General features: G+C 45.4%; 1 protein-coding gene and 1 non-coding gene across 2 annotated transcripts; both read left to right on the plus strand.

The window, feature by feature from the left end:
• The first annotated feature begins 243 nt into the window (after positions 1 to 243).
• GORASP2 (golgi reassembly stacking protein 2) lies at positions 244 to 27,388 on the plus strand. The gene is made up of 10 exons (XM_004577312.4): positions 244 to 420; positions 13,102 to 13,182; positions 14,609 to 14,812; positions 15,423 to 15,509; positions 17,067 to 17,197; positions 19,933 to 20,065; positions 21,592 to 21,715; positions 23,606 to 23,689; positions 24,138 to 24,257; positions 25,469 to 27,388. Exons 1-10 carry the CDS (start codon positions 358 to 360, stop codon positions 25,807 to 25,809), a joined length of 1,368 nt encoding a protein of 455 aa, XP_004577369.1. The 5' UTR covers positions 244 to 357; the 3' UTR covers positions 25,810 to 27,388.
• Positions 3,434 to 3,540, plus strand: LOC131480417 (U6 spliceosomal RNA). Its single transcript, XR_009245522.1, has one exon. It is a non-coding gene; the product is annotated as a U6 spliceosomal RNA (small nuclear RNA).
• Positions 27,389 to 27,752: the final 364 nt, after the last annotated feature.

Consider the following 27,752-nt stretch of genomic DNA (forward strand, 5'->3'; position numbering starts at 1 on the left):
GTCCCTTTCTTTGCAGGAGGAGCCTTTTGCAGCCTGTGACCACCAGGGGACGTCGCAACCGTGGTTCTGGACGAGACTGTTGGCGTGCCGATGAAGCTTGTCTCCTCCGCGGCTCCGTTGCTCAAGGCCCTGCAGGTCGGCTCGCTGTCTCCGCCCACGCCGCTCCCAGGCGCGGTCGGCAGGGGGCGCTGTCGGCGGCGTCGCCGCGGCCCCGGGAGCCTCGGCGACCAGCTCCCGGCGGGCAGTGCGGGCGGCTGCGAGTGCCACGTCCCAAAGTGCGAGGCGGAGGGGCGAGCGGGCGGCGCAGGGGCGGGGAGCAAGCGGAGCCCGGCTCGGCTACACCGATTGCCCGGCGCCATGGGCTCCTCGCAGAGCGTCGAGATCCCAGGCGGGGGCACGGAAGGCTACCACGTCCTGCGGGTAAGGCCTCCGCCGGCGGCCGCGGCCCTGCCGGGGCCCTGTCCCGCGAGCAGCTAGGCCCGGTGCCCCGAGGGGCAGCTGGCTCGGCCGAGGCCGCCCGCGTCCTGTCTGCACGGGACACTCGGCTCCGGGGTCGGTCGGGGGCAGCTGGAGGCCCCCTTGGCCCCAGGTCCTACCTCCCAGCTCCTCTGAACCCCTCCCCACTTCCCAAAGTTAGTCCGGCCCCGGGGCAGCGTCCCCCAAGGGGCGCCGGGAGCAGCAGCGTGGAGCCGAGGCGGCAGGTGTTTCCATTCCCGGCTTCCACCCGGAGGTCCGGCACGGGCCGGCGAGGCGGGAGCCACGGGCCCGAGTGGCCTGCAAGTCAGGTAGCTTTGGCGGACTTGAATTTGATAGGACTTCTTTTTTTTTTTTTTCTCTCTCTCTCTTTCTCTCTTCCGTCACTCCTGACCTTTCCTAACCCACCTCTTCCCCATCTCCCGGATTGGGGGTGGGTAGGAGGGAAGCAGACTTCCGTTCTGCTCTTTCCATGACCTGTCGAGGATGTGTGATGGAATTCAGCGAGGTTAAAACACAAATGTTGCCAGAACGATTCGGATAGACAGAGGGAAGCAGCCTCCCTCCGTCTCGGGAGGCGGCCTGTGTGGTCGTGGCAGCGGGTGTGAGGCCGGCCGACCGGGGAAGCCGTGCAGAGGGCAGCGGGCTGGGGCACCTGTGTGCATGAGACCAGTGCACAGGGTGGACCCCGTGGCACCGTGCAGGGCCGGGATGCAGTGTCCAGGCTTCCTGGTGCTTCGTTTCCTGCGTGAGGACCCATGTGAGACGGGTGGAGAGGCTGGCCTTTCTCACCGGCCGGGTGGGATTCAGCCGTCTAAGTTGTTTCTCCGTTCCATTAATAATTCCTCTGGAAGCCTTATTCCTAGTAGGAAAGGGTGGATTTCCCGCCACCCCCCACGCACGGTGTTTCCCTTAGCTAAATCCTCCTCCTCTGTCACCCTGCCCACTGCCCCAGAGCCCGCCATAAAGGGGAAGGTGGGACACCTGACAGTGAGAAGTGCAAGTTTCTGCACTGGGCTTGACTTTTGTGCCCTGGATATCTTATCCAGGTTTACCGGCTGGGACTCCTAGTGGCCTGTGGGGCCTTGATTCCTTGCGGATTTAGGGTGCTTTTGTAATACAGCCCTCAGTGCAAGGGGAACTCAGTGGGGGAAAAAAAAAAAGAATATTGGAAAAAAGGCCATTATCACATTAATCACATCAGAAGAATTCCCATATAATGACTTTCCGTTAGTGACTTCATTTCAAGTTGAAAATGTGTTTTCTTTGTAAAGGTGCATCTTAGTGAAGCTGCATCATGCAATTTCCAGAGTACAGATGTGTTAGGATTCTGTGAATCTGACTTGCAGAAATGCTATGGGCAGCCTTAATTACTAGTGTACATCTGGAGCCTTACTGTTGCAGACCATGAAATAAGTCTTTAATTAGCATATTATTAAAGGGAGCTTTAACGTAGGAATGATTGTCTAGTTTAGGAGAATTTGCTTCTGTGTTCCTAGTCTCCTCTGTCCTTCCCCCCAGTTGCGTTTTTTTTTTTTTTTAATCTTTGTTCTTAAAGGTGTATTTGGGGGCCAACGCAGTAGTGCAGCAAGCTAACCCTCCACCCTGTGACATCAGCATCTCCATGGTTCATGTGTTGGCTGCTCCAGTTCCCATCCAGCTCCCTGCCTGTGGCCTGGGAAAGCAGTGGAGCACAGGCCTTACTCCCCTGTGGGAGACCCAAAAGAGCCTGGCTTCTCATCAGCTCAGCTCTGGCCATTGCAGCCATTTGGGGAATGAGCCAGCAGGTGGGAGATCTCTGTCTTTCCATCTCTCCTCTCTCCGTAAAATCTGCTTTTCAAATAAATAAATAATAAATCTGTTTATTTTATGTGAAAATAAAATTTTGGATGTGGAGAGGGAGAGACAGATCTTGATTTGCTGGTGCTGCTGTGGCCAGAACTGACTGGTTTGAAGCTGGGAGCCAGGAACTTCCATGTGGGTGAGGGGCTCCAGGACTGCCCTCCCATGCCATTAGCAGGAAACTGGATCAGAAATGGAGCAGCCAGGACTCCAACCGGCACCCATGTGGGTTGCCGGTGTTGCACATGGAAGACCAGCCTGTATGCCATCCCGCCTCATCTTTGTTTGAAAGGTAAAGGTATTATGTCAAATCCTAATTTATAAAGTTGACTACATTTGTTGTTGCCCAAATGTGCAGCAGTGTTACCCACTGGTGGATTACTCAGTTTCTAAATCTGAGAAAATATTTCAGGAGCATGTTGGAAAAAAGTCACCTATGTTCACTGAGTTCTAGAGTGAGTTAGCTAGAGTTAGCTTTCTTCAATAACGGGTTCCTTGACCATTTCCTTGTGGTAAGTTGTGTTACTGGGTTTTGAAACACTGTAGTGACTGCTGGTTGGAGGTTATTTCCTGAGTTCCTGTAATTCAGTTAGACTTTATTTTCTGTTATTTTTGTAGTGTCCACTGTTAGATTCTGCTTGAAAAAAACTTAGGTGACAACCCTGAGATGAGTCCAGAAATCCCACTCTAGATGGGTCCTTTGCTTGTTCTGCATGTCTGTGTGAGTGCCTGTGGCACTGTGTGAGTGCCTGTTTTCTCGTGGCTGTGATGGTGGTGTGTCAGGAAGCCTATCTCTTTGTCCCTGCTCAGCAAGGAACCGCGGCAGGCAGTTGCTCCTGTAGTCGCTCAGGTGCTTCTGTGTGTGTGAGCTAGTCAGCACCTTCTGTCTTTCTCCCTTTCTGACCATGGGCATCGTGTGGTATCAGCTGTTGCACACTGTGGTCTTCTCGTTGGGTCAGCTGTCTTGGCAGGCTTGCCACGGTGCCACGTAATGTGGGGACACAGCGCCTCCTGGGGTGGCCCGTTTGATTGTTCCGCTCTGTTGTTGTTATAAGTACATACCGACAACCTTAAGTCCTACTACTAGTTGTTTTTGCTTAAAAATGCATCTCCCCATGTGCTCGCTTCGGCAGCACATATACTAAAATTGGAACGATACAGAGAAGATTAGCATGGCCCCTGCGCAAGGATGACACGCAAATTCGTGAAGCGTTCCATATTTTATGCATCAAGGTGGAGGAATCCACCAGGGGGGAGGGGAGGGGGGAGGGGGAGGGGGATTCCTAAATTTTATTATATTAAATAAATAAAAAAAAAAAAAACAAAGGGGAAAAAAAAATGCATCTCCCCTAACTAATGAATTGTAAGCCTGTCTATATAAATGTTGATTTTCATTTTTGTGAATTACTACAAAGTACCTAAATTCCTGCACTTGTAAAATCTCCTCCTGTTGAAATATTTTTTCTTCTCAGCCCTCATCCTCCCCTCTCCCTGCCATGCCCAGCCCTGGCCCTAAGCCATGTTTCTTTCATGAAGATTTTGAAGGGTATGATATATTTAAGTACATCCACCATGTTCAAAAAGTTACCATTGTTACCTTTACAACCAATAGCCATCTCCCAAGAACTGGAAATCAAAATCTGACTGCAGATTAAAATGCCGTGTGCTTTGTGAAAAGTGTGTTTCAAAGCACTGTGTGTATGTGTGCATAGCCATTCAAGCACCCAGGAAAATGAAATAAATAATATTAGATGCATTGCTGATAGTGACATTTTTATTACATTCCTTTTAAACTTTAATGTATCTTTTAGAATTTTTGCAATGTTCATGAAATATATAGTAGTCACAAGTATGTAGTTGTTTGTTAGTATGCGGGTTTTTTTATTTTAAGATTTAGTTTTTATTGGAAAGTCAGATACATAAAGAGGAAGATCTTCCATCCACTGATTCACTCCCCAAATGACCTCAACGGCCAGAGCTGAACCAGTCTGAAGCCAGGAGCTAGGAGCTTCCTTAGGGTCTCCCACACAAGTGCAGGCTCTCAAGACTTTGGGCCGTGCTCTACTGCTTTGCCAGGCCACAAGCAAGGAACTGGATGGGAAGTGGGCCTGTGCGATTAGAACTGACGCCCATATGGGATCCTGGCATGTGCTAGGCAAAGACTTTAACTGCTAGGCCACCATACCAGGCCCAGTATGTAGTTATTTTTTAAAAGCAAACTTTTAGAAAGAATTTTTAAAAATGTATTTATTTTCATTTGAAGGACAGATTTTCTAGAGAGAGAAAAGAAGAGAAAGAGACAGAGATTTCCTGTCTGCTGGTTCACTCCCCAAAAGGCTGCTGGAGCCAGAGCTGCTTTTGAGTCTCCCATATGGGGGCAGGGATCCAATGGCTTGGACCTTCTGGCTGCTTTTCCAGGCACTTTAGCAGGGAGACTGAATTGGAAGTGAAGCAGCCAGAATTCCAACTTGCACCCACTTGGAATACCAACACTGCAGGCAGAGGCTTAATCTGTGCCATGGTGCAAACCCCAAGTAAGATTTTAATTTGTTTAGAAGGTCTGCTATAAAGAAACGGTATTTCAGGGGCTGGTGTTGTGGCTTAGCAAGTAAAACTGGTTCATGCATGTCCTGGTTGCTCCACTTCTGAACAGGCCCCCTGCTAATGGCCTGGGAAAGCAGTGGAAGATAACTGGAATACTTCAGCCCCTGCCACCCACGTGGGAGAGCCGGAGGAGGAAGCCCCTGGCTTCTGGCTCAGTCCTGACCCGACCCTGGCTATTGCTGCTGTCTGGGGAGTGAACCAGGAAATGGAAGATCTCTCTTCCATCTTTCCCTCCATAACTCCGACTTTCAAGTAACTAAATCTTTTTTAAAAAATGAATCAAGGTCCTTTGGCAGTATATCAGATTCCAGGTTCACCATGAAGGCTGCTATCCTTAACCCAGTCAGCAGGTGTCTCAGAAGTTACTCTGTAACCTAATTGCCTGTGATTGAAGGATGTTGAGTACAGGTTTGTTGCCCAGATTTCCCATCAATATTTATCAAGTGAACCAGATAAATCCATTTTCAAAATTACTTTGGTGGGGAGAGAGTAGTGTTATAGCATAGTTGGTTAAGCTGCTGCCTGTGTTACCAACATCCCATAATGTGCATGGATTTATGTGCTAGTTGCTCCGGTTCCAATCCAGCTCCCTGCTGATGCGCCTGGGAAAGCAGTAAAAGATGGCCCAAGTGCCTGGGCCCCTGACAGCAATGTGGCAGAGCCAAGTGGAGTTCTGGCTCCTGGTCTTGGCCCAGCCCATTCCTGTCCTGTATATCCTTTTGGGAAATTAGGCAGTAGACGGAAGTTCTCTGTGTGTGTTTCTCTGACTCTTCCTTTTTAAGTAAATAAAATCTTTTTTAAAAATTTCATTTTTGGGGACCACAACAGCCAGAGCTTAGCTAATCTGAAGCCAGGAGCTTCTTTTGGGTCTCCCGAATAGGTGCAGGGTCCCAAGGCCTTGGGCCATCCTCCACTGCTTTCCCAGGCCACAAGCAGCAAGCTGGATGGGAAATGAAGCATTTGGGACATAAACCAGCGACCATATGGGATCTGGGCACTTGCAAGGTGAGGCTTTAGCCACTGAGCCGTCACCCTGGCCTTCATGCCGTTTTCAAAAACATAATTCTCATTATGGTTCACATCTTACCATTTCTGAAAGACATGTGTAAAAAGCAAACTGGTTATTTGATATTTTTTCCTACATACGTAGTAGTCACTAGAAAAGCTTTACAGGTAAACACCATCTGAAGAGTTTGTCCCTGCCCCTACTGAGCTCTTATAATAAGAGGCCAAAGACGTTTGAACAATATTCTTTGAAATTGCTTTCAGTTGTAGGAATCAGAATATCTCAGTCTGGTCAAGCTGTGAAGTACTATGTCCGTGAACCTTACAGTACCTTTACAAATTGCGTAATTGAGCATAATCTTTTCCTTACATTCATAGACCTTGGACAAATTGGTAGTATCATGGGCATCTAAGCGTTTCCTTTGTGTGTGTGAGAAGCATGTTTTATGAGTAGACCATCATCCTGTACAGGTGCAGTGGGCCAAGCGCTGGTCCAGCTTCAGCAGTTGTCCCAGGCCTTGAGCAGGAAGCTGGATTGGCAGTGGAGCACCCGATACACTTTCCTCTGCTCTTGTGGAATGCTGGCGTCACACAGCAGCTTCACCCACTAAGCCACAGTGTGTGACCATAGATTATTTTGATACTCATTCATTAAAATGGCAAAGACTCTTTGATTAAAATAACCTTGCTCTGTCTGGTTTTGGTCTTTGTAGAATCTGTAGATGTAGCTCAGTGAGCGTTAGGGCTTGTTTGTGGATAAGTCATTGAGACCCTCCGTTTGAAGGAGTCAAAGAGGAGGCGAGCTAGGGAGGTTAATCTGATTTACCCAAGGCCACACAGCACATTTCCTTTTCCTGCGAAACAGAAACCTAAATCAGCACGCCTCTCTGAGAGCTAGCAAAGGAGCCCACAGCTTGTCAGTTCTCGTCTCTTCTGGAGCACATTTCAGTTTGTTTCAATGTTGTTTTCCTAATTTCTAGGAAATTTCTAGCTGCTATAATGACAGGCTTTATTTCCTTGACCATTAAAATTGTATTTCAGATTGTTTTATATGTTACAAGTGAAATCATAGGGTTACTTCAGGAAAATAGGCCTTTTGAGTTATGTGAGGCCAAATTGCTTACTGTGCGTTTGTGTCAAGACCCAGAGAGCCGTGCCCATTCGTAGACATAGAATAGCTTCTCTCTTGCCAAATGCTTTTTGTAACTCTGAAAGATTTTGTTTATTTACTTGGTCACAGTCCCAATTTTTTTTTTTTCATTTCATTTATTTAAGCACATGAATACAGCATGAAGGTTTATATGTACAGCTAAAGTAAGTTGCTTAAATATTATTCAGATTAAAATTGTTTTCCCACAGTATAGTTGATGTCTTACATTGTGATGATTTCTATCTGTTTTTTCAAGATTAATTTATTCAGAGAGGGCGGGGCAGACATCCAGAGAGAGACAGGGATACCAAGGCCACATGGCCTGTCTTCCGGGGGCTGGCAGGAGTCCCATGCTTTGGACATCATCTGCTGCTTTTCTCAAGCAGTTAGCAGTGGAGCAGCCGGGACTCGAACCAACACCTCTGTATGGGATGCTGGCATCGCAGACTGCGGCTTATCCACTACCCACAATGCTGGCTTCTTAATCTTTATTTTTATTACAGCTCAAACTAAGAGATATATTTTCCATTGCAACTGATAATACGCTGTAACATTTCATGAAAAATGTCTTAATTGTGTTATGAATTTTTTGTCTATTCTCTTTTGTCTCTTGATATTTTAAATTGTCATGATACACAAAATTCCGATCAGAGCCTACTGAAACTGCCCACAGTAGTTGAATGATACCATTTTAAATATTACTTCTGAAAATTTGGTAATTGGCATCCTGGTCTGATTGTTGGTGCCTCGCATGTACTTTCCCGTACAGTTGCATCACAGACTTCTCATTTCTGTTGAGGGGTAGGCAAGGCCCAGCAGTTTCCATCTTGCTTATTGGAGCTTTTTTTTTCTAACATGTTTGAGAAAAGTTTTGTCATACTGTGATTTTTGTTGTGGTGAATAACCTCAGAATGTATAATTTGCTACTGTATTCATACTTTGTCCACCTAGCCATCATGTGTTGTAATATTTTTATTAAGTTATGTTTTAATGGACCCGGCGCAGCAGCCTAGTGGCTAAAGTCTTCACATTGCGTGCACCAGGAACCCATATGGACGCCCGTTCTAATCCTCGTGGCCCTGCTTCCCATCCAGCTCCCTGCTTATGGCCTGGGAAAGCAGTCAAGGATGGCCCAAAGCCTGGGGACCCTGTACCCACATAGAAGACCCAAGAGAAGCTCCTGGCTTCAGATCAGTTCAGCTGTGGTCATTATAGTTGCTTGGGGAGTAAATCATCGGATGGAAGATCTTTCTGTCTCTCCTCCTCTTTGTATATCTGCCTTTCCAATAAGAATAAATAAATCTTTTAAAATAAACAAATTATGTTTTGAGCATAATTACTGTGCATTAAAAAAAAACATTTATTTGTTTTTATTGGAAAAGCAGATTTACAGAGAGAGAGAAAGCTCTTCCCGTTCACTCTTCAAGTGGCCACAAGAGCTGGAGCTGAGCTGATCCAAAGCTAGGAGCCAGGAGCTTCTTTTGGGTTTCCCACACGGGAACAGGGCCTCAAGGCTTTGGGCTGTCCTCTTCTGCTTTTCCAGACCACAAGTAGGGAGCTGGATGGGAAGTGGAGCTGCTGGGACATGAACCAACGCCCATATGGGATCCCAGTACATGCAAGGTGAGGATTTAGCCACTAAGCTATTGTTCTGGGTCCAGTGTTTATTTATTTATTTACTTGCTTGCTTTAAAGACGGACAGCTCTGACCCATTGCTTCACTCTTAAGGCCTGCAGTGGCCCTAGGGGCCAGGAGCCCCCCCAAGGAACTTGAGTTCTCAGCCTTGCCTCCCAGGATCTGTCCTTGCAAGAGCTGGAGCCAGGTGTCCAACCTAGGTACTCTGATTTGGGACTTGGGGTCTTAGAACAAATGCCTCCCCCCCTCCCAGTGTGGTTTATTTTAATTTCAGTGTAAATTGATTAAATAGATAAAATAAATTTAGTGCTTCAGACACATCAGCCACATTTCAGAGGCGTTGAAGTCCCAGGTGATTAGTGGTTATTCTGGAACACACACATAAAACATCTCTACCCTCCCTGGAAGTCTACAGAAATAACTTATGTCAAAGGCCTTTTTTTCTTTGCTTTCTTTGTGAGTTGCTGGCACCTTGTATATAAGCTCCAAGAACTACTCACTAGGTAAGAATTTGGCTTAAGACTGGTGCTTCTTTTTCTCTGATTTTGTGTTTTTGTAATTTAGCAGTAGTACCATCTCGCGTTTTGTCAGTTCTTTTGGCTGTTATATGGCTGTTAATGACTTGGAAATCGGTTAGCTGGAGTAGGTAAAATAAATGCCAATAGAATCTGAGAGTGGACTTAGTGTGTTTTTGTGAAGAGTGAGTCTGGGGCAAGCTGCTTTATGGTGGTATATCTTGACTGCTCAGGGTCCTTTTTGACTTAGTTGCAGGTTCTCAAATTGTGTCCCATGATGAGGTGTTGAATTCTTACAGAGTAAAGATTTCATCTCTGCTTTTCAGGCAGAGAGAGCAAATCTTAACCTTTTGCTTTGGGAGCAGTATGGTAGCTCAACAGACTAGTCCGCTACCTTGCAGCGTGGACATTCCATATGGGCACTAGTTCTAGTCCTGGCTGCCCCCCTTCCCCTCCAGCTCCTTTCTTATGGCCTGGGAAAGCAGCAGAGAATGGCTCAAGTCCTTGGGCTGCTGTACCCACACAGGAGCCTTGGGAGGAGCTCCTGGATTCTGGCAGGCTCAGCTCTAGCCTTTGCAACAATTTGGGGAGTGAACCAGCAGACAGAGATCTTTCTCTCTCCTTCTCTCTGTAAATCTGCCTATCAAATTAAATTAATAACTAAACCTTTCATATTAAAAGAGCACACGTAGTGTACAGCTTGGTGGATTTTCACGAATGACACACTCATGTGACTGGCACCCTGTACGGTGCCTGTTGAAGCCTCAGCTGTCCCTCTTCAATCCAGTTGCCTGCTAATGCGCCAGAGAAAGCAGCAGCAGCAGGTGACCCACGTCTTTTTTACTGTATGTCTCTCAAAATGTTGTGAAAATCTTAGTTATTAAACTTCGATATTTAACCTGTTCACTTTATATTACTATTGAACCTGACCAGTTAAAAAATGTTAAATGGCCCATGGAGCCAAGTATATTTAGGCTTCTTAATTAAGATGGTTCGAAAGAAACAGCATAAATTAACAATCAAGCGGTCTCACAGGTGGTAGGCAGCGTTAAGGTGGTCATCTGAGGCCCGAGAGATTCTTGTGGGTCATGTTCAGGAGCTGCTCCCCGGGCGGGTGTGCAGTTTGCTGTGTTGTAGATCCTGTTTTGCATGCTGTGAAACAGGTATGTTCAGGTGGAAGAGAACATTTTCTAGGACTCTCCTGGCTTCCTACCAGTAATTAAGTTACCTAGTTGTTATAACTGTGTTGATACTAATGTTGTAAATAAATTTGAGGAAAAAAGTAATTTCAAGGTCCATTAGAAGTGGAGGGAAAAAAATCAATGTTTGTTCCAAATACAGTGGAAAAATAGAGTTAGGGAAAGGATTAAGTTTATTTATTTTAGAATTCCAAACCTGGCTATTGATTCCTTTTTGAGTTACAGGGAAAAAAAAAAAACCACTTCTGATCTAACTGGAAACTTTCCATTTCAAACAAGAGGTTTAAACTTTATACTTGGAGGGAGGTGTGATAAGAATCAGTGTGTAGAGTCAGCTTTCTAAATTGGTGGTGATGTGGCAAAAGTGCTTTTAACTAAAAGGTGAACTTCTGGAATTAATCAATGAAGTGTTTAAATTCAAGATCCAACGCCATGAGTAGTCATCCGGAAGCATTCAGATAATAAAAAAAACTTATTCTTGGGGGACTGTCAGTGATCTGTGCTATTCTTCCTCTTTCCACACCTAATTAATGGCTGCCTTTCATAAGATAGGCATAACACATCTGATTGATAGCTATCTAGTATGTCTGCTTTTCCCACCTGTCTGTAATGCGACTTATCTTTAAAAAACAAATTCTAATTTGTTTTAAAACGTCATTTTTTTAAATGTATTTTAATTGGAAAGGCAGATTTACTGAGTGAGGGAGAGACAGAGAAAAACTTTCCATCCGCTGGTTTCACTCCCCAAGTGGTCCCAAGGGTTGGAGCTGAACAAGAACCAAGAGTTTCTCCCAGGTCTCCCACACGGGTGCAGGGTCCCAAGGCTTTGGGCCATCCTCAACTGCTTTCCCAGGCCACAAGCAGGGAGCTGGATGGGAAGTGGAGCCACCAGGATTAGAACCGGCGCCCATATGTGATCCCGGCGCGTTCAGGGCGAGGACTTTAGCCACTAGGCCACGCCACCGGGCCCGAATGTGGCAAAATGTTAAAAATTGATGCTTCAGGGGCCCAGCACAGTAACCTAGTGGCTGAAAAGCCCTTGCCTTTCATGTGCTGGGATCCCATATGGGTGCTGGTTCTTATCCTGGCTGCTCCACTTCCCTCCCATCTCCCTGCCTGTGGCCTGGGAAAGCAGTCCAGGTCTCCCAAAGCTTTGGAACCCTGCACCCACGTGGGAGACCTGGAGGAGGTTCCAGGTTCCTGGCTTTGGATCAGCGCAGCACCTGCCGTTGCGGCTCACTTGGGGAGTGAATCATTGGACGGAAGATCTTCCTCTCTGTCTCTCCTTCTCTCTATATATCTGCCTTTCCAATAAAAATAATAAGTCTTTAAAAAAAAACATTTTGCCACATTCATTTCAAATATAAACATCACATGCAAACACTTAAATGCTGGTTTTTTTCCTTGAAAACGGAGATGCTGATGTTACCAAATGAGGGATTCATGTGGGTGATCATTGCCTTACTCTTTGTATGATAGCTGCAGGCAACCACCACTCAACTTTGAGGAGTCTGTCTACTTTTTTGGATCAATGACATTTTAGTTGATATTACATAGAATAGGAAACAGCCCTCATTGTAGGAAACTGGGTAATAGAAACTAAATAATAGCTAGATCACTTTTGTTAGTAATCTAATCCCTTTGATATTTTACTTGTTGACTTTACAAAAATAATTTAGATTTGCAGGAGAATATACATAAAGTAAGGTCAGAGAGTATATAGGTCAGTTAAACATTGATCCGACTGAATAATGGACAACTATTTGCTTTGACAAAAGAAGAAAATCAAGTTTTACTTCTTCAGGACAACTACAGTACAATTAGACATAAAATAAATAAAAGATGACATTTATCCAAAAGTAATGACTAGTTCTAACTGACATTGGCACTGTGGAAATACATTCTGCAAATACTGTGGAAACCATGAAGATGATGATTTGAAAATGGCTGAAATTGTATGAGGTAGTGAGTATGTGTTCCTGGCCTCGCCTTGGAATTGTGCTGGGATTGTTGTGACTTTTAAAAAAATCAGCCTGCAAATGGCAGGGCACCCTTTTTTGTGAGAGTTTTGACAGCACTTTTCAAGTAGATTAAAAATTCCTTAGACCACTGTGAAAAAGGAAGTGCAAGGTAGATTGTATTTTTCAGGTTTTTGTCACATTTCTACTATTACTAGCTGTAAGTATTACTGAAATGTATGTTTTATCATTTCATTTTTGACAGTTAATTTTAACCTGTTTCAAATCTTCTCTTTGTGGAGGTTACTTCAGAAAGTTTGTAGAAAACTTTTAAATGCTCATTTTCTACCCTTGTATTTCCATTATATATTTAAAGCATTGTAACTGAAAGATGACTTGCTCTTAATTGTGGAAGAAGAAATGCTTGCATGGGTCAGTTAGTCGGAATGATGGGCCGTCCTACTGTGCTATCTGCAGAGAGAGGACTGACCACCTCACCCAACAAGGAGGAAGTGTTGTGGAGTTGTGCCAGGGTAGAATTGGAGCCAGAAAGGCATTCATTATTCTGGGAGAGATGAGAAACGAGCTGAAGCATACCTATGTTTTTTTTTTTTAATCAATGAGATTATTTTTACTGATAATGCTTAACTATTCAGATTAAATGTACCATTTCTAATTAAGATTTGCATTTTTCATGTTTGATATTTTCTTCTTACAGGTACAGGAAAATTCTCCAGGACACAGAGCGGGACTGGAGCCTTTCTTTGATTTTATTGTTTCTATTAATGGTTCAAGATTAGTAAGTTCATCATTTTATACTTTTGATTATAGTATTTGGTAATCTCTTAAAATGGACTGTTCCAGATTTTCTTGGGTGGATGTTTGTTAATTCAGTAATAAACATTGCCCATACATAGAATATGTTGCCAGCTTGTTAAGGTTATTGTATTAATAAACATTCAAGTATCAAATCAAGAATACTGTAATTTACTCTGCAGTGAGTTCCGTAGGGGAGTAGAATCATTGGAGACTTTTGTATGTTAAGTATCTAAGTTTTACAATCAGGAGTAATTTAAATGGCAGAATTTGCTTTTTTAAGAGTTTATGTATTTATTTGAAAGGCACAGTTACAGGGAGAGAGGAGAGACAGAGATCTTCCATCTGTGATAACTTTCAAGGCTAGCAGAGACCAAAGCTAGCATTTCCATCTGCAGCTTCCACATGAATGGCAGGGCCCAGGTACTTGGGCAATCTTCCACTGCTCTCCCTGGTGTGTTAACTATAGACAGGAAGTGAAGCAGCCGATACTCAAACCAGAGCTCGGTGTGGAATGCCAGCATTGCAGCTAGAAGCTTAACTCACTGTGCCACAGTGCCGACCCGGAAACAGTTGTTTTAACTGGAACAGATGTTTCACACTTAGGCTTGTTGACAGATGGATTAGGAAAGACTATTGTCATATACTTTGTCATTTTTCTCAGAGCTGAGTTTCATGATATAAATAATTTTATTAGGACCATATAGAGAAGTGCTCTATAAATACAAAATCAAAACTGTTTTTTACAATCATTTTCTTATGATCCATTGTGAAATATTATCGGGAAGAAATCCTTATGACAATAGCCACCTGGCTGGTTCTTTTCTGTAAGACTTTTTTCATTATTTATCGACATCTCTGATATACTAGCCCTTTTTCATAAAGTAATTTATTTTAAGATTTTATTTTTGTTGGAAAGTCAGGTGTATAGAGAAGAGGAGAGACAGAGAGGAAGATCTTCCATCCGATGATTCACTCCCCAAGCGCTGCAACGACCAGAGCTGTGCTGATCTGAAGCCAGGAACCTGCAGTTTCTTCTGGGTCTCCCACACAAGTACAGGATCCCAAGGCTTTGGGCCGTCCTTGACTGTTTTCCCAGGCCACAAGCAGGGAACTGGATGGGAAGCAGGGCCACCAGGATTAGAACGGGCGCCCATATGGGTTCCTGGGGCCGCTAGGCTGCCGCACTAGGCCCTCAAGAAGTAACTTTATTCATTAACTTGTCATTAATGTAAGAGTTGCTTAGATTTTCTTGATTGTTTTCACTTGGAGGAATATTTGGTGGTCAATCATGTTGAATGTTTTGTGTGTGTATTGTTAATAGTACTCTTATAAGGGCTCTAAGGATACTTAAGATGCAATTCATATTAAAGTTTTTGTGACTGAAGAATATTTCTGTGTGTTAACAGAATAAAGACAATGACACTCTAAAGGATCTACTGAAAGCGAATGTGGAAAAGCCTGTGAAAATGCTCATCTACAGCAGCAAAACTCTGGAGCTGCGGGAGACCTCAGTCACGCCCAGCAGCATGTGGGGTGGCCAGGGCTTGCTGGGAGTGAGCATTCGTTTCTGCAGCTTTGACGGGGCCAACGAGAACGTTTGGCATGTCCTGGTGAGTATCAGCTGCCACGTGTTGCTTGTGGTTTAAGAAGCTGCTTAGAAGGTGATTCATCGATGGTTTGGTTGTCTCCGGCTTGGGGAGGTTGGAAGGGTGTAATATCATGAGGCTGGACAGCAACATTCATTGTTTTTAAAAAGAAAAAAGTCTTGAAGAAAAGCAGATACAGGCTTTTGAACTATATTTCTAATGAGGCATCCGTTAAAGCAGGTAGTTACAGAAAACTTTGAAATATTTATATAGAGTATTATATACCTTTTATGCTTGAATTTTAATTTGTTTTAAAATTTTGTTTTCATATTTAATTGAATGAGTCACAGAGAAAGGGAAAGAGATTTTCCACCTGCAGTGGGCAGGGCTGAAACTGGGGGCTTCTTCCGGGCCAGGGCCCCAAGTACTTGGGCCATCTTCCACTGCTTTCCCAGACACATTTGTGCTTAGAAATTTTAAATATGCATGTTTTGTTGTTTCCTATGTCTGACATTAGCTCTAACAAGACAAACATACGGGTTTTTTTCATCATTATGACTAGGAACTGTGAATATAAAAGTTGGAAGACTGTTTGCTGCATATTAATTTAGGAATATGTTTTATGTCTTTCTAGGAAGTCGAATCAAATTCTCCTGCAGCACTGGCAGGCCTTAGACCTCACAGCGACTACATCATTGGAGCAGATACAGTCATGAATGAGGTAATGCGTGTGTGGATGACAGCTCATTGGCATTTGAGTTCAAAAGGCTGTTTGCATGTTTTGCATTTAATCTAAACTGTATTCATTACCAGTCAAGATAGCTTATACCTCAGGATATTAAATGGAACATGCAGTGGGGACCTCATTAAAGAATAGCTGTGAAATGGAAAAATGTGTTTCATTTGCATACAATTTGGATATGATAATAGAAGTTTCTTTCATACTTGAAGACTAAATCAAATCCTTATGTTATTGAGTTCATTCTCCTTTCCCTGTTTTTATTTTATTTTATTTTTATTTTTTATTTTTTTTTAATTATTTATTATTTAACTTCATTAATTACATTGTATTATGTGACACAGTTACATAGATACTTGGGTTCTCCCCACCCCTCCCCACCTGTTTTTATTTTTTATTTTGGGAATTTTTGATTGGTTGGTAGTTTGATTTTTGGGATATATACATATATATATATATGAATGAGAGAGATTTTACTTATTTATTTGTTTAATAGAGAGAGACAGACATCTCTCATCCTCTGGTTTCTTTCCTAAATGACCACAACAGCCTTGGTTGGTCCATGCTGAAGCCAGAAGCATAGAACATCCGGGTCTCCTACATGGGTGACAATGGTGCAGGTACTTGTGCCATTATGTGCTAATTGTGTGCTGGCATCTCAGGCACATGAGCAGGGAGCTCTACAGGAAGCAGAGCAGCCAGCTTTGACAGAGTGTGGGATGCTGGTGCCACAGGCCACACTGTTGCACAGCTGTGTGTTATCCTAGTTAAATCCTTTTCCTTATCTGTCAGCTAGTGGAAATATACAAGAGTATGTCAACATTTTCTGGAAAATGGAATTAAAACATATTTGAGTGCAAACAATTTAGAAATCCATGTATTTTTTTTTCATAATACGCAGTTTTCTAGGAATTGTTGAAGACATTGCTAAATCAAAAATGGGAGAAATGAAGTGCTGAGATAACTAGATTTCAATAATGGAGAGTAAAAGCAGAATATTTAGAACTTGGGTAAAGAAAGTTTTACTGTGAGTGCAGGCTAAATCTCAGGTAATTGGTCCTGAGGCTTTGCACATAATACAACTTCTTGAATTAATGTAATAAATTAAGTCTAGATGATATTACCAGTTTTCACAAACAACCCCCATCTGAGGCAGGGCTCAGCTCAGAGTCTTTGTCGTTATTTCTTTTCCTATTGAAGACTTACTTTTATTTGAAGAGCAGAGTTCCAGAGAGAAAAGAGCTGGATCCGTCCAAAGCCAGGCACTTCTGGTTATTCAGTGTGGATTTTGGGGCCCAACCATTTGCAGCGTCTTCTTCTTTCCCAGGCATATTAGGGAGCTGGATTGGAAGTGGAAGATCCAGGACTTGAACTTGTGTCCACATGTGGAGGTTTAGCCTGATAGGCCATGCGCTGGCTTCCGGAGTCTGTACTTTTAGAGAAGTTTCCCCGGTGAATCTGAGGGTAGGCGGGTGAGATTGACTGTCTGAGCTCACTGTGTGCCAACGTGACGAGACGTTGTTGTCTGTGCTTTTGCAGTCCGAAGATTTGTTCAGCCTGATCGAGACGCACGAAGCCAAGCCCCTGAAGCTTTATGTGTACAACACAGACACTGACAACTGTCGCGAAGTGATTATCACCCCGAATTCTGCGTGGGGAGGAGAAGGCAGGTGAGGTCATGCGAGTCAGTTAGGAACTCCTGAATGGACCGGTTCGATGTGTGCTGAACCCTGACTGCTTCCACTGAGGATGTTATGGGCTTATTATGGGAGCTCTCATGAGTAAAGGCCAGTGCTGAGCTATGGCACTGCAACCAGGGGTGCCTTTGTGTTTCCAGGGAGCATGTGTGAGTGCTACAGTCTGTCCCTTACTGATCTTAGAGCTAGGAGGATTTTTGTTCTTGGAATTAGTCAGTGTAGCCATCATTGTAGAAAATGCTGAGGTTTGAGAATTTTTAGATGTTTTCTGAAGGCTCCAGCCCTTGCCGGCGGAGGGTGGCGGTTACTGCAGCCAGGAAGCCTGCCCGTGCCCACAGCAAACTCGGGGTTGCTATTGAATTCTCACTTGTCATTTGAGAAAGGATGCTGGAGGTGTCATCTAAGATGAGCCTGTCTGGAGCAGTCCTTGATGGGGTCATCACTGCCTTCTCCAGCTGTCAGCGGCAGCATCCAAAAATGAGACCTTCCGAGGGGCCTGAAAATTGGTTCACTTCAGGGAAACTGGCTCCCATAAAATGAGTAGACGAAGTTGGTGCTGTACTTATTGGGATGGCAAATAGAAAATGCTCTCTTTGCAGTTAGAACATGTAGGTTGGTTAGGACTAGAATGCCTGGTGAGCGTGGAGGCAAAGTACAAGGAGAAAATTTGGTGGAGAGTGAAGTCCAACAGGAAGGAGCATTTTTAATTACTGACTAAATACCGCAGTACTCTTGTGATTTCCCGAGCTTCTGTCAGCTATTTTTCATTGGAAGAGAAGTTTTCTTTTGGTGTAGTTTAATACCGTTGGTTAAGCCATCACATTTCACGGGTCTGTGGAACCCACTTTCCTGAGTCAGTCTCTGATCGTGTATTTGGTGTCCCCATGCCTCTTTATTCCTTCCTCAGAGGCCAATTTTTTTCTCATTCCATTTTTTTTTCAACTTTATCCCTGGTTTATCTTTAATTTGCAGAAGATCTTACACCATTACATCAAATTCCACCACTACTTAATTATTTTGATGACTAGGCAGCTTGTATTAAAATGCACCCCTGTGATGGCTTAAATGCCTGAATCCCGGCCCCTCCGCATGGGGAAGATGGATTGGTACCTAGGCTCCTGACTTCAGCCTGGCCCAGTCCCAACTGTTCCTGACGTCAACACACAGGAGATCGCTGTCTCTCTTTCTCTGCCTTTCAAATATATAAGTAAAAATTTGGGGGTCTTGGCACGATAGCCAGTAGCTAAAGCCTTGCCTTGCATCTGCCAGGATGCCATATGGGCACTGGTTTGTGTCCCGGCTGCTCCACTTCCCTTTCAGCTCCCACTTGTGGCCTGGGAAACCAATCACGGATGGCCCAAAGTTGGGACTCTGCCTGTGTGGGAGACCCAGAAGCTTCTGGCTCCTTGCTTCATATCAGCTCAGTTCTGGCCATTGTGGTCACTTGGAGAGTGAACTAGCAGATAGAAGATCTTTCTTTCTTTCTCTACTTCTCTGTATATCTGCCTTTCCAACAACAACAACAAAAAGAATATATTTAAAGAAAATTTCATAGCTATCTTCAAAACGCAATCATTATTCAACATAAATATTTAATATTACTTCCTTCCTCCAAATCCACTGTTGAGATCCAATCCAGTGAAAATTGCAGCTCTGGTGGGTAAGGAAGAACGAATGAGTGATATTATAATGTGAGGCATTATTGTGTGCTACAGTTAACCTCTGATAGTGCTAGTGCTCATGGAGGTAACACATGCCTTGGTAGGAGAGGGACACAGAGTGTTTGTGCATCTCCTACTCTGTAACAGAGTCAGGTAGCTAGCTTAGAAAATAAAAGCCATCATGATGGAAACACAGATTGGAGTCTAATTGTGGCCAGTCTTAGATAACCTTGGTGTCAAGAATTTGGTCACATTTGAGCAGTGGGAATGAGACTGTTTCAGGGGTATTTCTTGGGTTGGAAGGGTAGAGACCAGCTGTCATCATGACTATATGATCACAGATACAGCTAATGAGTGAACAGAACTCAGAATACCTCTAGGGAAGTAGGTAAGGAGAACTGATTGACCATTCATCAGCATTCCACTCAAGAGATGAAGTCATGTTGGTTTTCCTGTCACTATTACCTAAGACTTGTATCCCTGGGCAAGAGTGGCTGGTTGGCCTGGCCATGTACTTGAGCTGCTCCTTGGTTTGGGTAGGGCAGGCACCCTGATTGACGGTTTTCCCAGTATGGTGTATAGTGTCAGAATTCCCCAAAGAGAAGAAGGGGAAAGGACTTTGTGAGGTCTGGATGATAGAAACAGGGTGATCACATCTCAAAATAAAGTTCCTCAGGGGAAAGGCCGTGGGTCATCACTGAGCAGGTAATTAAGTGTCTGCCAGTGTGCCACAGCTGGTAAGGCAGGCAACAGACAAGGTCTCAGTCCTTCAGGACCGTAACGTTGTATTGGGGAGAGGGACTGTAAGCAAATAAATGTGCAATGTGTTGAATGTGTTTGAAGCTTGAGGAGAAATAAACAAATGAGGGGTAGCATCCCTGGTGGAGGAAAGGGTGCTGTTCCACAGAGAATGGACAGAGGCCTCTGAGAAGATGACACTGTTTGAAGGAGTGGAAGAATGTGTGTGTGTGTCTGTGTGTCTGTCTTTCAAAACCTCAAATTCAAGCTGTACTTGATAATAACTGTAAGAAACAATTGTTTCCATAGCCTAGGATGTGGCATTGGATATGGTTATTTGCATCGAATACCTACACGTCCATTTGAAGAAGGAAAGAAAATCTCCCTTCCAGGACAAATGACCGGTACACCTATTACTCCTCTTAAAGATGGGTTCACAGAGGTAAGAGAATTACTGATTTATCAAGTTTCCACAAATATAGGCCAAATTTGATGCATTTGAGGTTCTTGCATGGTGTCCACATGGTAATACCTAAGAGTTGGCATTCCACTAAACACAGGAAGCCATTTGGTGTCACTACCAACACTTGCTGCCCTGGGCAAGTTGGCCTGTCAAAGGCCCGTGTCACTCTCTTGGTTGGCCAGGGCATGGAACCACCAGCCCTGCTGGGATAGAGGACAGGGCTAGAGATGCGGAATTGGGGCTCATCAAAGTGAAGGCAATTTAACCCAGTGTGTACTGGTAAAAGTTGTTCAGGGAGTGGCCCTGTGGGTCAGAGGACTGAAATCAGAATCTTTAAAATTTGCATGGGAGGGGAAAGGGAATTCAACAAAGGAAGATTGGAGGATGTCCAAACAACACAGCTTCTAGAAAAGGAGCATTGTCAGCCTTCAGTGTAGCCAAGAAGTGAAGAAAAGGCCAATCCTGGGCACGAGCATTTCCAAAGGAATGGTGGGTAAGGTGATGCTTAGCTGGTGCTGTTTTCAGAAACTTGGGAAAGCAGGAAGAGCTCAGTGTTTGAGCAGGCTTAGGGGATTTAACTGTTTGTTATCCTAGTATAATGCTTTGTTTTCACAGCTGAATAAAAACTACCCATGAAGAAAATGCTGTCAAGACAGGGCTACTGCATTGTGGTTTTGTGGCACACACTGGCCATCAGCAGGCCTGCAGGGAGTCGGGGGTGGCTGCTCACCTCTCTTCACCACACTGTGGGTCACAGTCAGACTAGACCAGTGTAGACCAGTGTAGTTTCTTGTTCCAAATCGAACCATTACGGCTACTGCCCCTCCCAGTCTGAGTCTGTGGGAGGTCTGAGAAGACCAGAGGATGCAGTGGCTGCTAGGAAAAGGGCCATGATGTAGGTTAGGCTGGAATGTAGCAGAGGCCACTGGAACTGGCAGAAGCTGAGGGTACTCAGAAGCAAAACTACACACTGGTAGAGTCCATGTAAATTTCTTTTCCCCCTGAAAAGTGGAGCTCTAGATGCCACATTCGTTCATTGGTAAGAAAAGTTTAAACGGATTCTTGAGAATCTTCTAAGAAATCTCTCATGGTATTAATATTTCCAGTTGATTGCTTTCAGGAGCAATGAAAGTTTAAACTAGCTAGGAATTCGGAGTACAGCAGTGGAGTTCAAGGGTTGGATAAAATGACTTCTGGATGACCAAAAAGGAGTAGACCATCTCCTGCTCTGGAAGTAGCTAGTCTATTCTGTGTAGTGGGCAGAAACTGTGTGCAGACAAGAAAGTGACAAGCTGGAGAGACCCTGCCGGGGCCTGCCCTCTGGGTGTGAGAATCCGGAAGTGCTGCCTGAAAGTGGGCGCCACATCTTGCAGCTGCTCTGTGATCCCAGAGTGCTGCTCTGGGGCAGATTGAGAGCCAGTGTGGTTTTTGCTGTTGTTGTTTTTGTTTTTTTCTTTATAATAAACTAATTTGTTCCTACTCTTTTCCTCCCCTGACCTTGGAAGGTCCAGCTGTCCTCAGTTCATCCCCCATCTTTGTCACCCCCCGGAACCACAGGAATTGAACAGGGTCTGTCTGGACTTTCTGTTAGCTCAACTTCGCCGGCTGTCAATAACGTGCTCAGTACAGGTATGCAGAAATATGTCTCTGCAGTTAACTTTGTGTGCCTTGATGTTCTTAAAGAGAGCTGTGAAAACCAGTGCCAGTGTGCTTGGAAACTGAAAGCGCCTGCTGTTCACAGGTTGTGTCTGTGGGCGCTTAGATGAGCGCCTTGTGCACCCGGGTCAGCACATGGGCATGATTGGGTGTTTCAGACCTGGTTCAGCTTTTCTTGGTTGTGCAATTTGTAGAGTCAGAACTCCGCCTTTAAATTCTGTTCAGTTGCTCTGCTTACTCAACAAATGTTTGCGTATTTCCTAAGTGATAGCCCTATGGATGCAAAAGTGAGCTGGCGGACATGGGGCCTGTCTCCAGTGGGTTTTTTTTTTTTTTTTTTTCAATTTTTCAAGCCTTTTTCTACCTAATATAACCATTTTTGTTTGTTTTAGTGTTTTTTTTTTTAAAGATTTATTTATTTTTATTGGAAAGTCAGATATACAATACAGAAAGGATGAGAGACAGAGAGGAAGATCTTCCATCCCATAATTCACTCCCCAAGTGGCTGCAATGGTAGGAGCTGAGTCAATCCAAAGCCAGGAGTCAGGAAGCTCTTCCAGGTCTCCCATGCGGGTGCAGGGTCCCAAGGCTCTAGGCCGTCCTCGACTGCTTTCTCAGGCCACAAGCAGGGAGCTGGATGGGAAGCGGAGCTGCTGGGATTAGAACCGGCGCCCATATGGGATCCTGGTATGTGCAAGGTGAGGACTTTAGCTGCTAGGCCAGGCCCTAGTGTTTTATTTGTTTTGTTTTTAAATTTTACTTATTTATCATATATATATTCCTTACAGTTTCACCTAGAGTATCCAAGTCAGTAATTTTTAGTGTATTTGCAGAGTTGTGAAACCAGCAACTTCATCACCTTTAGAATGTTTTGCTGCCCCAAAAGAAACCTTGTAGCCATGTCAGTCCCTCTGTTTCCCCCAGTCCACCAGGCCTGCGCTTCACGAATCCGCTCTCTGTGTCTCTGGGTTTGCCTAACCTGCATATTTCCTGTAATATGTGTCATATTCTGTGACTGACTTCTTTCACTTAGCATGTTTTCAAGGCTGATTCTTGTAGCATACTTCATTGTTTCTTAGTTGGTATGTGAAGCTTCATTGTATGACTATGTTTTATTTTGGTTGAAAGGCAGAGATAGATCTCCTCCATCCACTGCTTTATTCCCTACATGTCCACAGCAGCCAGGGTTGGGGCCAAGCTAAATCCCAGACCCAGGAACTCCATCTGCGTGGCAGAGACCCAATTACCTGAGCTATTGTGTGCTGTCTCCCAGTGGTGCATCAGCGGGAAGCTTGATTCCAAGTGGAGCTGGGCTTGAGGCCAGGCAATTCAGTGTGGGTTGAGGGGAGGGGTGCAAGCAGCTGTGCCATCCTGCTATGCCACGGCATCCACCACGAAACTATTTTGTTTTTCTGCTCATGATTTGAGGGACTTTAAGATTGTGTCTACTTCCTAGCCCTCTTTTACAGACTAGCACACGCTGGTGCCATGACAAGGTGTGTGGATCCCAGCAGCCCCAGCTATCTGTGATCTCTCGGTTCAGGAACCCAGAAAGTGATTATTCAGAATCCTTATGTCGTGTTTCCAAGTTTCCTCATCCATTTCTGCATAGGTCAGGCGTAAGCTCCTTGTCCAGGGAGCTTAGTGGTGAGGGAGGGTTGCACAGCTTCCCCACTCTGGACCCAGGCTCTGTCAGGGCTGTGGGCAGAGTAGGTGGGTCAGCATGAAGGGAGGTGAGTTCAGGGATTGGGCAAAGTCAGCCTCACCTGGTAGGGATGGGACTGAAGGTTCTTAGTATGGTCTGTTCATTTTGTGTCAACTTTTCTATTTTAAGTCAGGCAAATCAATGTGCTTTTGTTTTAGGTGTACCAACAGTACCATTATTGCCACAAGTAAACCAGTCCCTTACTTCTGTTCCACCGCTAAACCCAGCTACAACGTTACCAAGTAAGTGAGACTGGAGACTGGAGCAGGGTGCAGTCGCGGCAGTGGGAGTGTGGGCATCTTAGCAGTGAGAAAACCTCACACCTAGGTGGTGACTTGCACAAGGAAAAATGTCCCTTTCAGAGAGACTGTAACCCACAGGCAGCAAAAGGAAGTTGGGTTCCGTCTGCTGCCATGTGTTTGTTGCAGTACCTTGCCTGTTCCCGGGATGCCCGGAGCGTCCTGGTTCTTGGAGGATTATTAGTTACTTGTTCTCACCTTTGTTTTAGCAGTCTACTCACTTAGCTGTAGAACTAGAGCTCAGTTTATTGTTCATGATACTGTGGTACAAAACAGCACATGCCAGGACTTGGGACTGTCCCTTGGAAGTGGCCAGCCTGTTATTGGGTCCTTGGATTTGCTTTTCACAGGTGAAGTGATCTGCTTTTGTTCTGTTCTGCCCTCTGTTCAGGTCTGATGTCTTTACCAGCCGGACTGCCCAACCTCCCCAACCTCCCCAATCTGCCCAACCTCAACCTTCCTGCGCCGCACATCCTGCCTGGCGTTGGCTTCCCCGAGCTCGCGAACTCCGGTATGTGGCCAGTCCTGCCCTCCTGGGCCTCCTGGTAAAAAACCACTGCCTTCAGCAAAGCCAGTGCTTTAGGTCAGTGCTTTCCAGAAAGGGCCAGATTATTGCGTTTTCAGCTGCTTCGAATAAATATGAATCTTTTTTGTTTAAAAACTTCTTAAAAGAAGAGGAATAAGGAAGGCTTTTCTGATTCTCTTCTGCCTGGCCGCCCCTCCCCTCCTGCTTGGTGGCACGCGAGGAGTGCAGATCTAATGGGGTATGGTTTGTGTTACTCCCCGTGGTGGGAGGTAGCTTTGCCAAGGGCAGGAGTGGGTCTATTTTACGTGGCCTAAGCCTCACCATCAAAGCTATGAAAAGGTCCTGTGTGCCCTAGCTGAAAGACTTGGTATTTGATTCTTGTTCTCCATTCTAGATGATGTTTTAGAAATAAGAACTGGGGAGATTTTAGCTACAGACAGCTAGGAGAGCAGGTACTCAGTATGTCTGCGCTCAGGTTTCATGCATCTGTGGATACAAGGCAGCCCTGTCCCGCACGGCTGCTCCAACAGTTGATGATTCCTGGGATGCCCTTCACCTTCCAGGGGCTTACTTTTAATGCACTCCGTGGTCTGGGGCCCACCGTTGGTGCAGGTGGGTGGTCTTACATGGCAGTGCACGCCATCATGTTCCATTTCTGCTGGGAGTGTTAACTGGCCCTCTACTTGCGGTACCATCTGTGTAGGTTCAGCTGGGTGTAAAGGAAGGAGCAGCAGCCTGAGCCGCCAGTACACTTCCTTGGCCTTTCTTTTGTGCCTGCACTCCTTGGCCCTTGTCCAGTTTGAGAGGCCCTAAGGGCAAGAGGCTTGCAGCAACCCATGGTCCAATGTAAAGTCATCAGTGTAATAAGCAGTTACCAACTTAGCCAGAGGCTGATAGCTAAGGGGAGGCTAACAGAGCCTCTCCCTGGTGTCCAGCAGGAGGGCCTGCACCCTTTCCCCGCCACCAGCTGCGTCTCCACTGGGTAGCCTCCTGACCAGCCTGCCCAGGAGATGGGTTCAGCCCTGAGCCCTGGCCCCTCCACTCCTGGTGTTGGATTCTGTGACCTCCAGCCAGAGATAAAGGAACCTGTGAACTGCTGTCTGTCTAGGCTTCTTAGGGAGGGGCAGGTCAGAGTTGTTGACAGCCGCTCTTGGCGTGCAGGGAGGACTCATGATCTTGTGCTGTTTCTGTCCTAGGTTTGCCACCTCTTCCTTCCTTGACTCCCCACAAGCTGCCTGGCATTGCACCTCTGCCCATGCCATCCGAGTTCCTCCCGTCCTTCCCTTTGGTTCCAGAGGGTCCTTCCACAGCCAGCTCTGGGGAGCTGCTGTCTTCCCTGCCACCCGTCGGTGACCCACCTTCTGACCCCGTCACGACTACTGCCAAGGCAGATGCTGCCGCCTTGCCCACTGCGGATGTGATGCCCGTCCCTGGCCCAGCCCCCAGTACTGTGGAGGACAGAGGCAGCGACTCCGCCCCAGCCCGGGAGAAGCCGGGGCCCACAGTCACGGAGGCAGCTGCCCCCGAGTCACCTTAACTTGGAATCGATCTTGGGCGTTGGCGTGGTGGATTTGTCTAACCACGGGAGCGGGTCTGGAAATGCAAACTGTCATTAATTTCATACTAGTTTGTATCGTAACTATAGGCGTCCTGTAAATAATTCTAAGGGGACAAATATAAGCGAGAGGACGTAGGTTTGTGTCTTGCCAGTTTGGCGTGAGGCTCACAGGCTGGGGAGGGAAATGGTGGAAAGTGCTTGTATTTTAAACAACCAAAAAGCATTGGGAGCGAGGCCGGCTGCCAGGCTCCCACTGCCACCGCTGGGGCGTGCGTCTTTGGGGAAGGTGATGGCTGGGTGTGCACTAGGTTCCCTGTCCCCTCCTGTTCCTTCCCTGAAAAATGAAATGTCCTCAAATGCAGCATTTCTTGTACTTTGTAAATTGTTGGAGAGAATGCAGACCACCTCACTAAACTGTAAAAGGACAACGGTATCTTACTTTTGGTCTCCAAGAGTCACATCACTACAAAGGTTTATACAAAACTTCCAATTGAAGATGTTTGTTAAAGTTATGCAATGTGCACTATTAATTGAACATCTTTTTATTCAGCCTCTACACAGATCCTTGTTTTGAGCTCTCAAAATTACTCAGACAACATTTTGTAACTGCTGCTGTTGCTTTATACATACACCATAAAATGGCATTTAAAAGAGAAATAAAGGGAGTGTCGCACGGTTTTAAAGCAGAAGGTGGCACTTTGTGGCTACTTGTAATTTAGCTCTCCTGGGAAAGCATCGATACAGCAATAAATGACAGTCATTTTCTGCTGCTTGACATGTCAGTCGCAGCTTGTCCTTGCCACACAGGCACTTGTTACTTTCCTGTTTGTCCCACCTCTGTTTTCATGACTGATGGTTGCCTTCTGAGTTTTCCAAGAGATGATTAACTGGAACTGATTTATGGAATGAAATTAAATGTATACTCTTTCCTTGTTTTTGAAGTAAGATGAAAGAAGGTAGTGGGTTCTTGGCCTGGGCAGTGGTAGGCAGTGCCGGGGGCAGCCTGAGTAACACACCTCTGGCCACATCGCTGGCAACCCTACCAGCAGTGACCTGGAGCTTCTCAGCGAAGATCCAGCCTGGACCGACTGGGGTGCTGCCTCTGCGTCTGGAGCCAAACTTGTCCTTAACTCTGAGTGGTAAAAGGTTATGGTCCCTTAATCAAATCATCACCACACCAAGGTTTCCTCTCTATGCAATTTAAGAATTGTTTTGAAAAGGACCATAACTACAGCAGGTAGACAAATAGATATGTAAGTTTCTAGAACGGGGAAAAAGTTGAGAAAATTACAATAAATGTTGTAGCCAGCATTATGGTAGAGTGGCTTAAGCATCCACTTGCAGTGTCGGCATCTCCTATGGGTGCTGGTTGAGATTCTGGCTATTCCTCTTTGGACCCAGGTCTGCCAGTGTCCTGGTCCCAATACTGGGGCCGTCTCAGGGATGAACCAGCGGACAAATGGAAGATCTTGCTCTCTTTTCTTCTGTTTGTAACTCTTTCAATTTTTTAAAGTTGATCCCTTTAGTGGAAAGTACATAATAAACTTTTCACTTGGTACTTAAATTTCTTTATGTATTTTATCTGAAAGGCAGAGCAAGCGAGTGAGCGAGCTCCCCATCCATTGGCACACTGTCAGTGCCAGAGTCAGAACTTCGAATGGGACTTCATCCAGATCTCCGCGTGGCTGGCCGGGGCCCAGCTGCTTGAGCTGCCGCCTGCTGCCTCCCAGGGTACGTATGAGCAGGAAGCCGGGACTGGGAGCAGAGCCCATGCAAACCCGAGCACCCGGCCCCGGGGTTTTGTAACGGCTGCTCTTCCAGGGCCATGGTTCTTGTGTCTCATGAGGTCACAGTTCTCTTAAGAATGAGGAGGATCCTGAACTATCTTTTCCCCCTTGTTTTTAAAAGATTTTTTAAAAATC

This window comes from Ochotona princeps, chromosome 5 (genome assembly GCF_030435755.1).
Source record: "Ochotona princeps isolate mOchPri1 chromosome 5, mOchPri1.hap1, whole genome shotgun sequence".
Taxonomy (NCBI): Eukaryota; Metazoa; Chordata; class Mammalia; order Lagomorpha; family Ochotonidae; genus Ochotona; species Ochotona princeps.

Coding starts and splice junctions, on each gene's coding strand:
- GORASP2 (XM_004577312.4), top strand. CDS start 358: ATGGGCTCCTCGCAGAGCGTCGAGATCCCAGGCGGGGGCACGGAAGGC. Junction 13,183..14,608: donor CTATTAATGGTTCAAGATTA/GTAAGTTCATCA, acceptor GTGTGTTAACAG/AATAAAGACAATGACACTCT. Junction 23,690..24,137: donor CCCAGCTACAACGTTACCAA/GTAAGTGAGACT, acceptor CCCTCTGTTCAG/GTCTGATGTCTTTACCAGCC.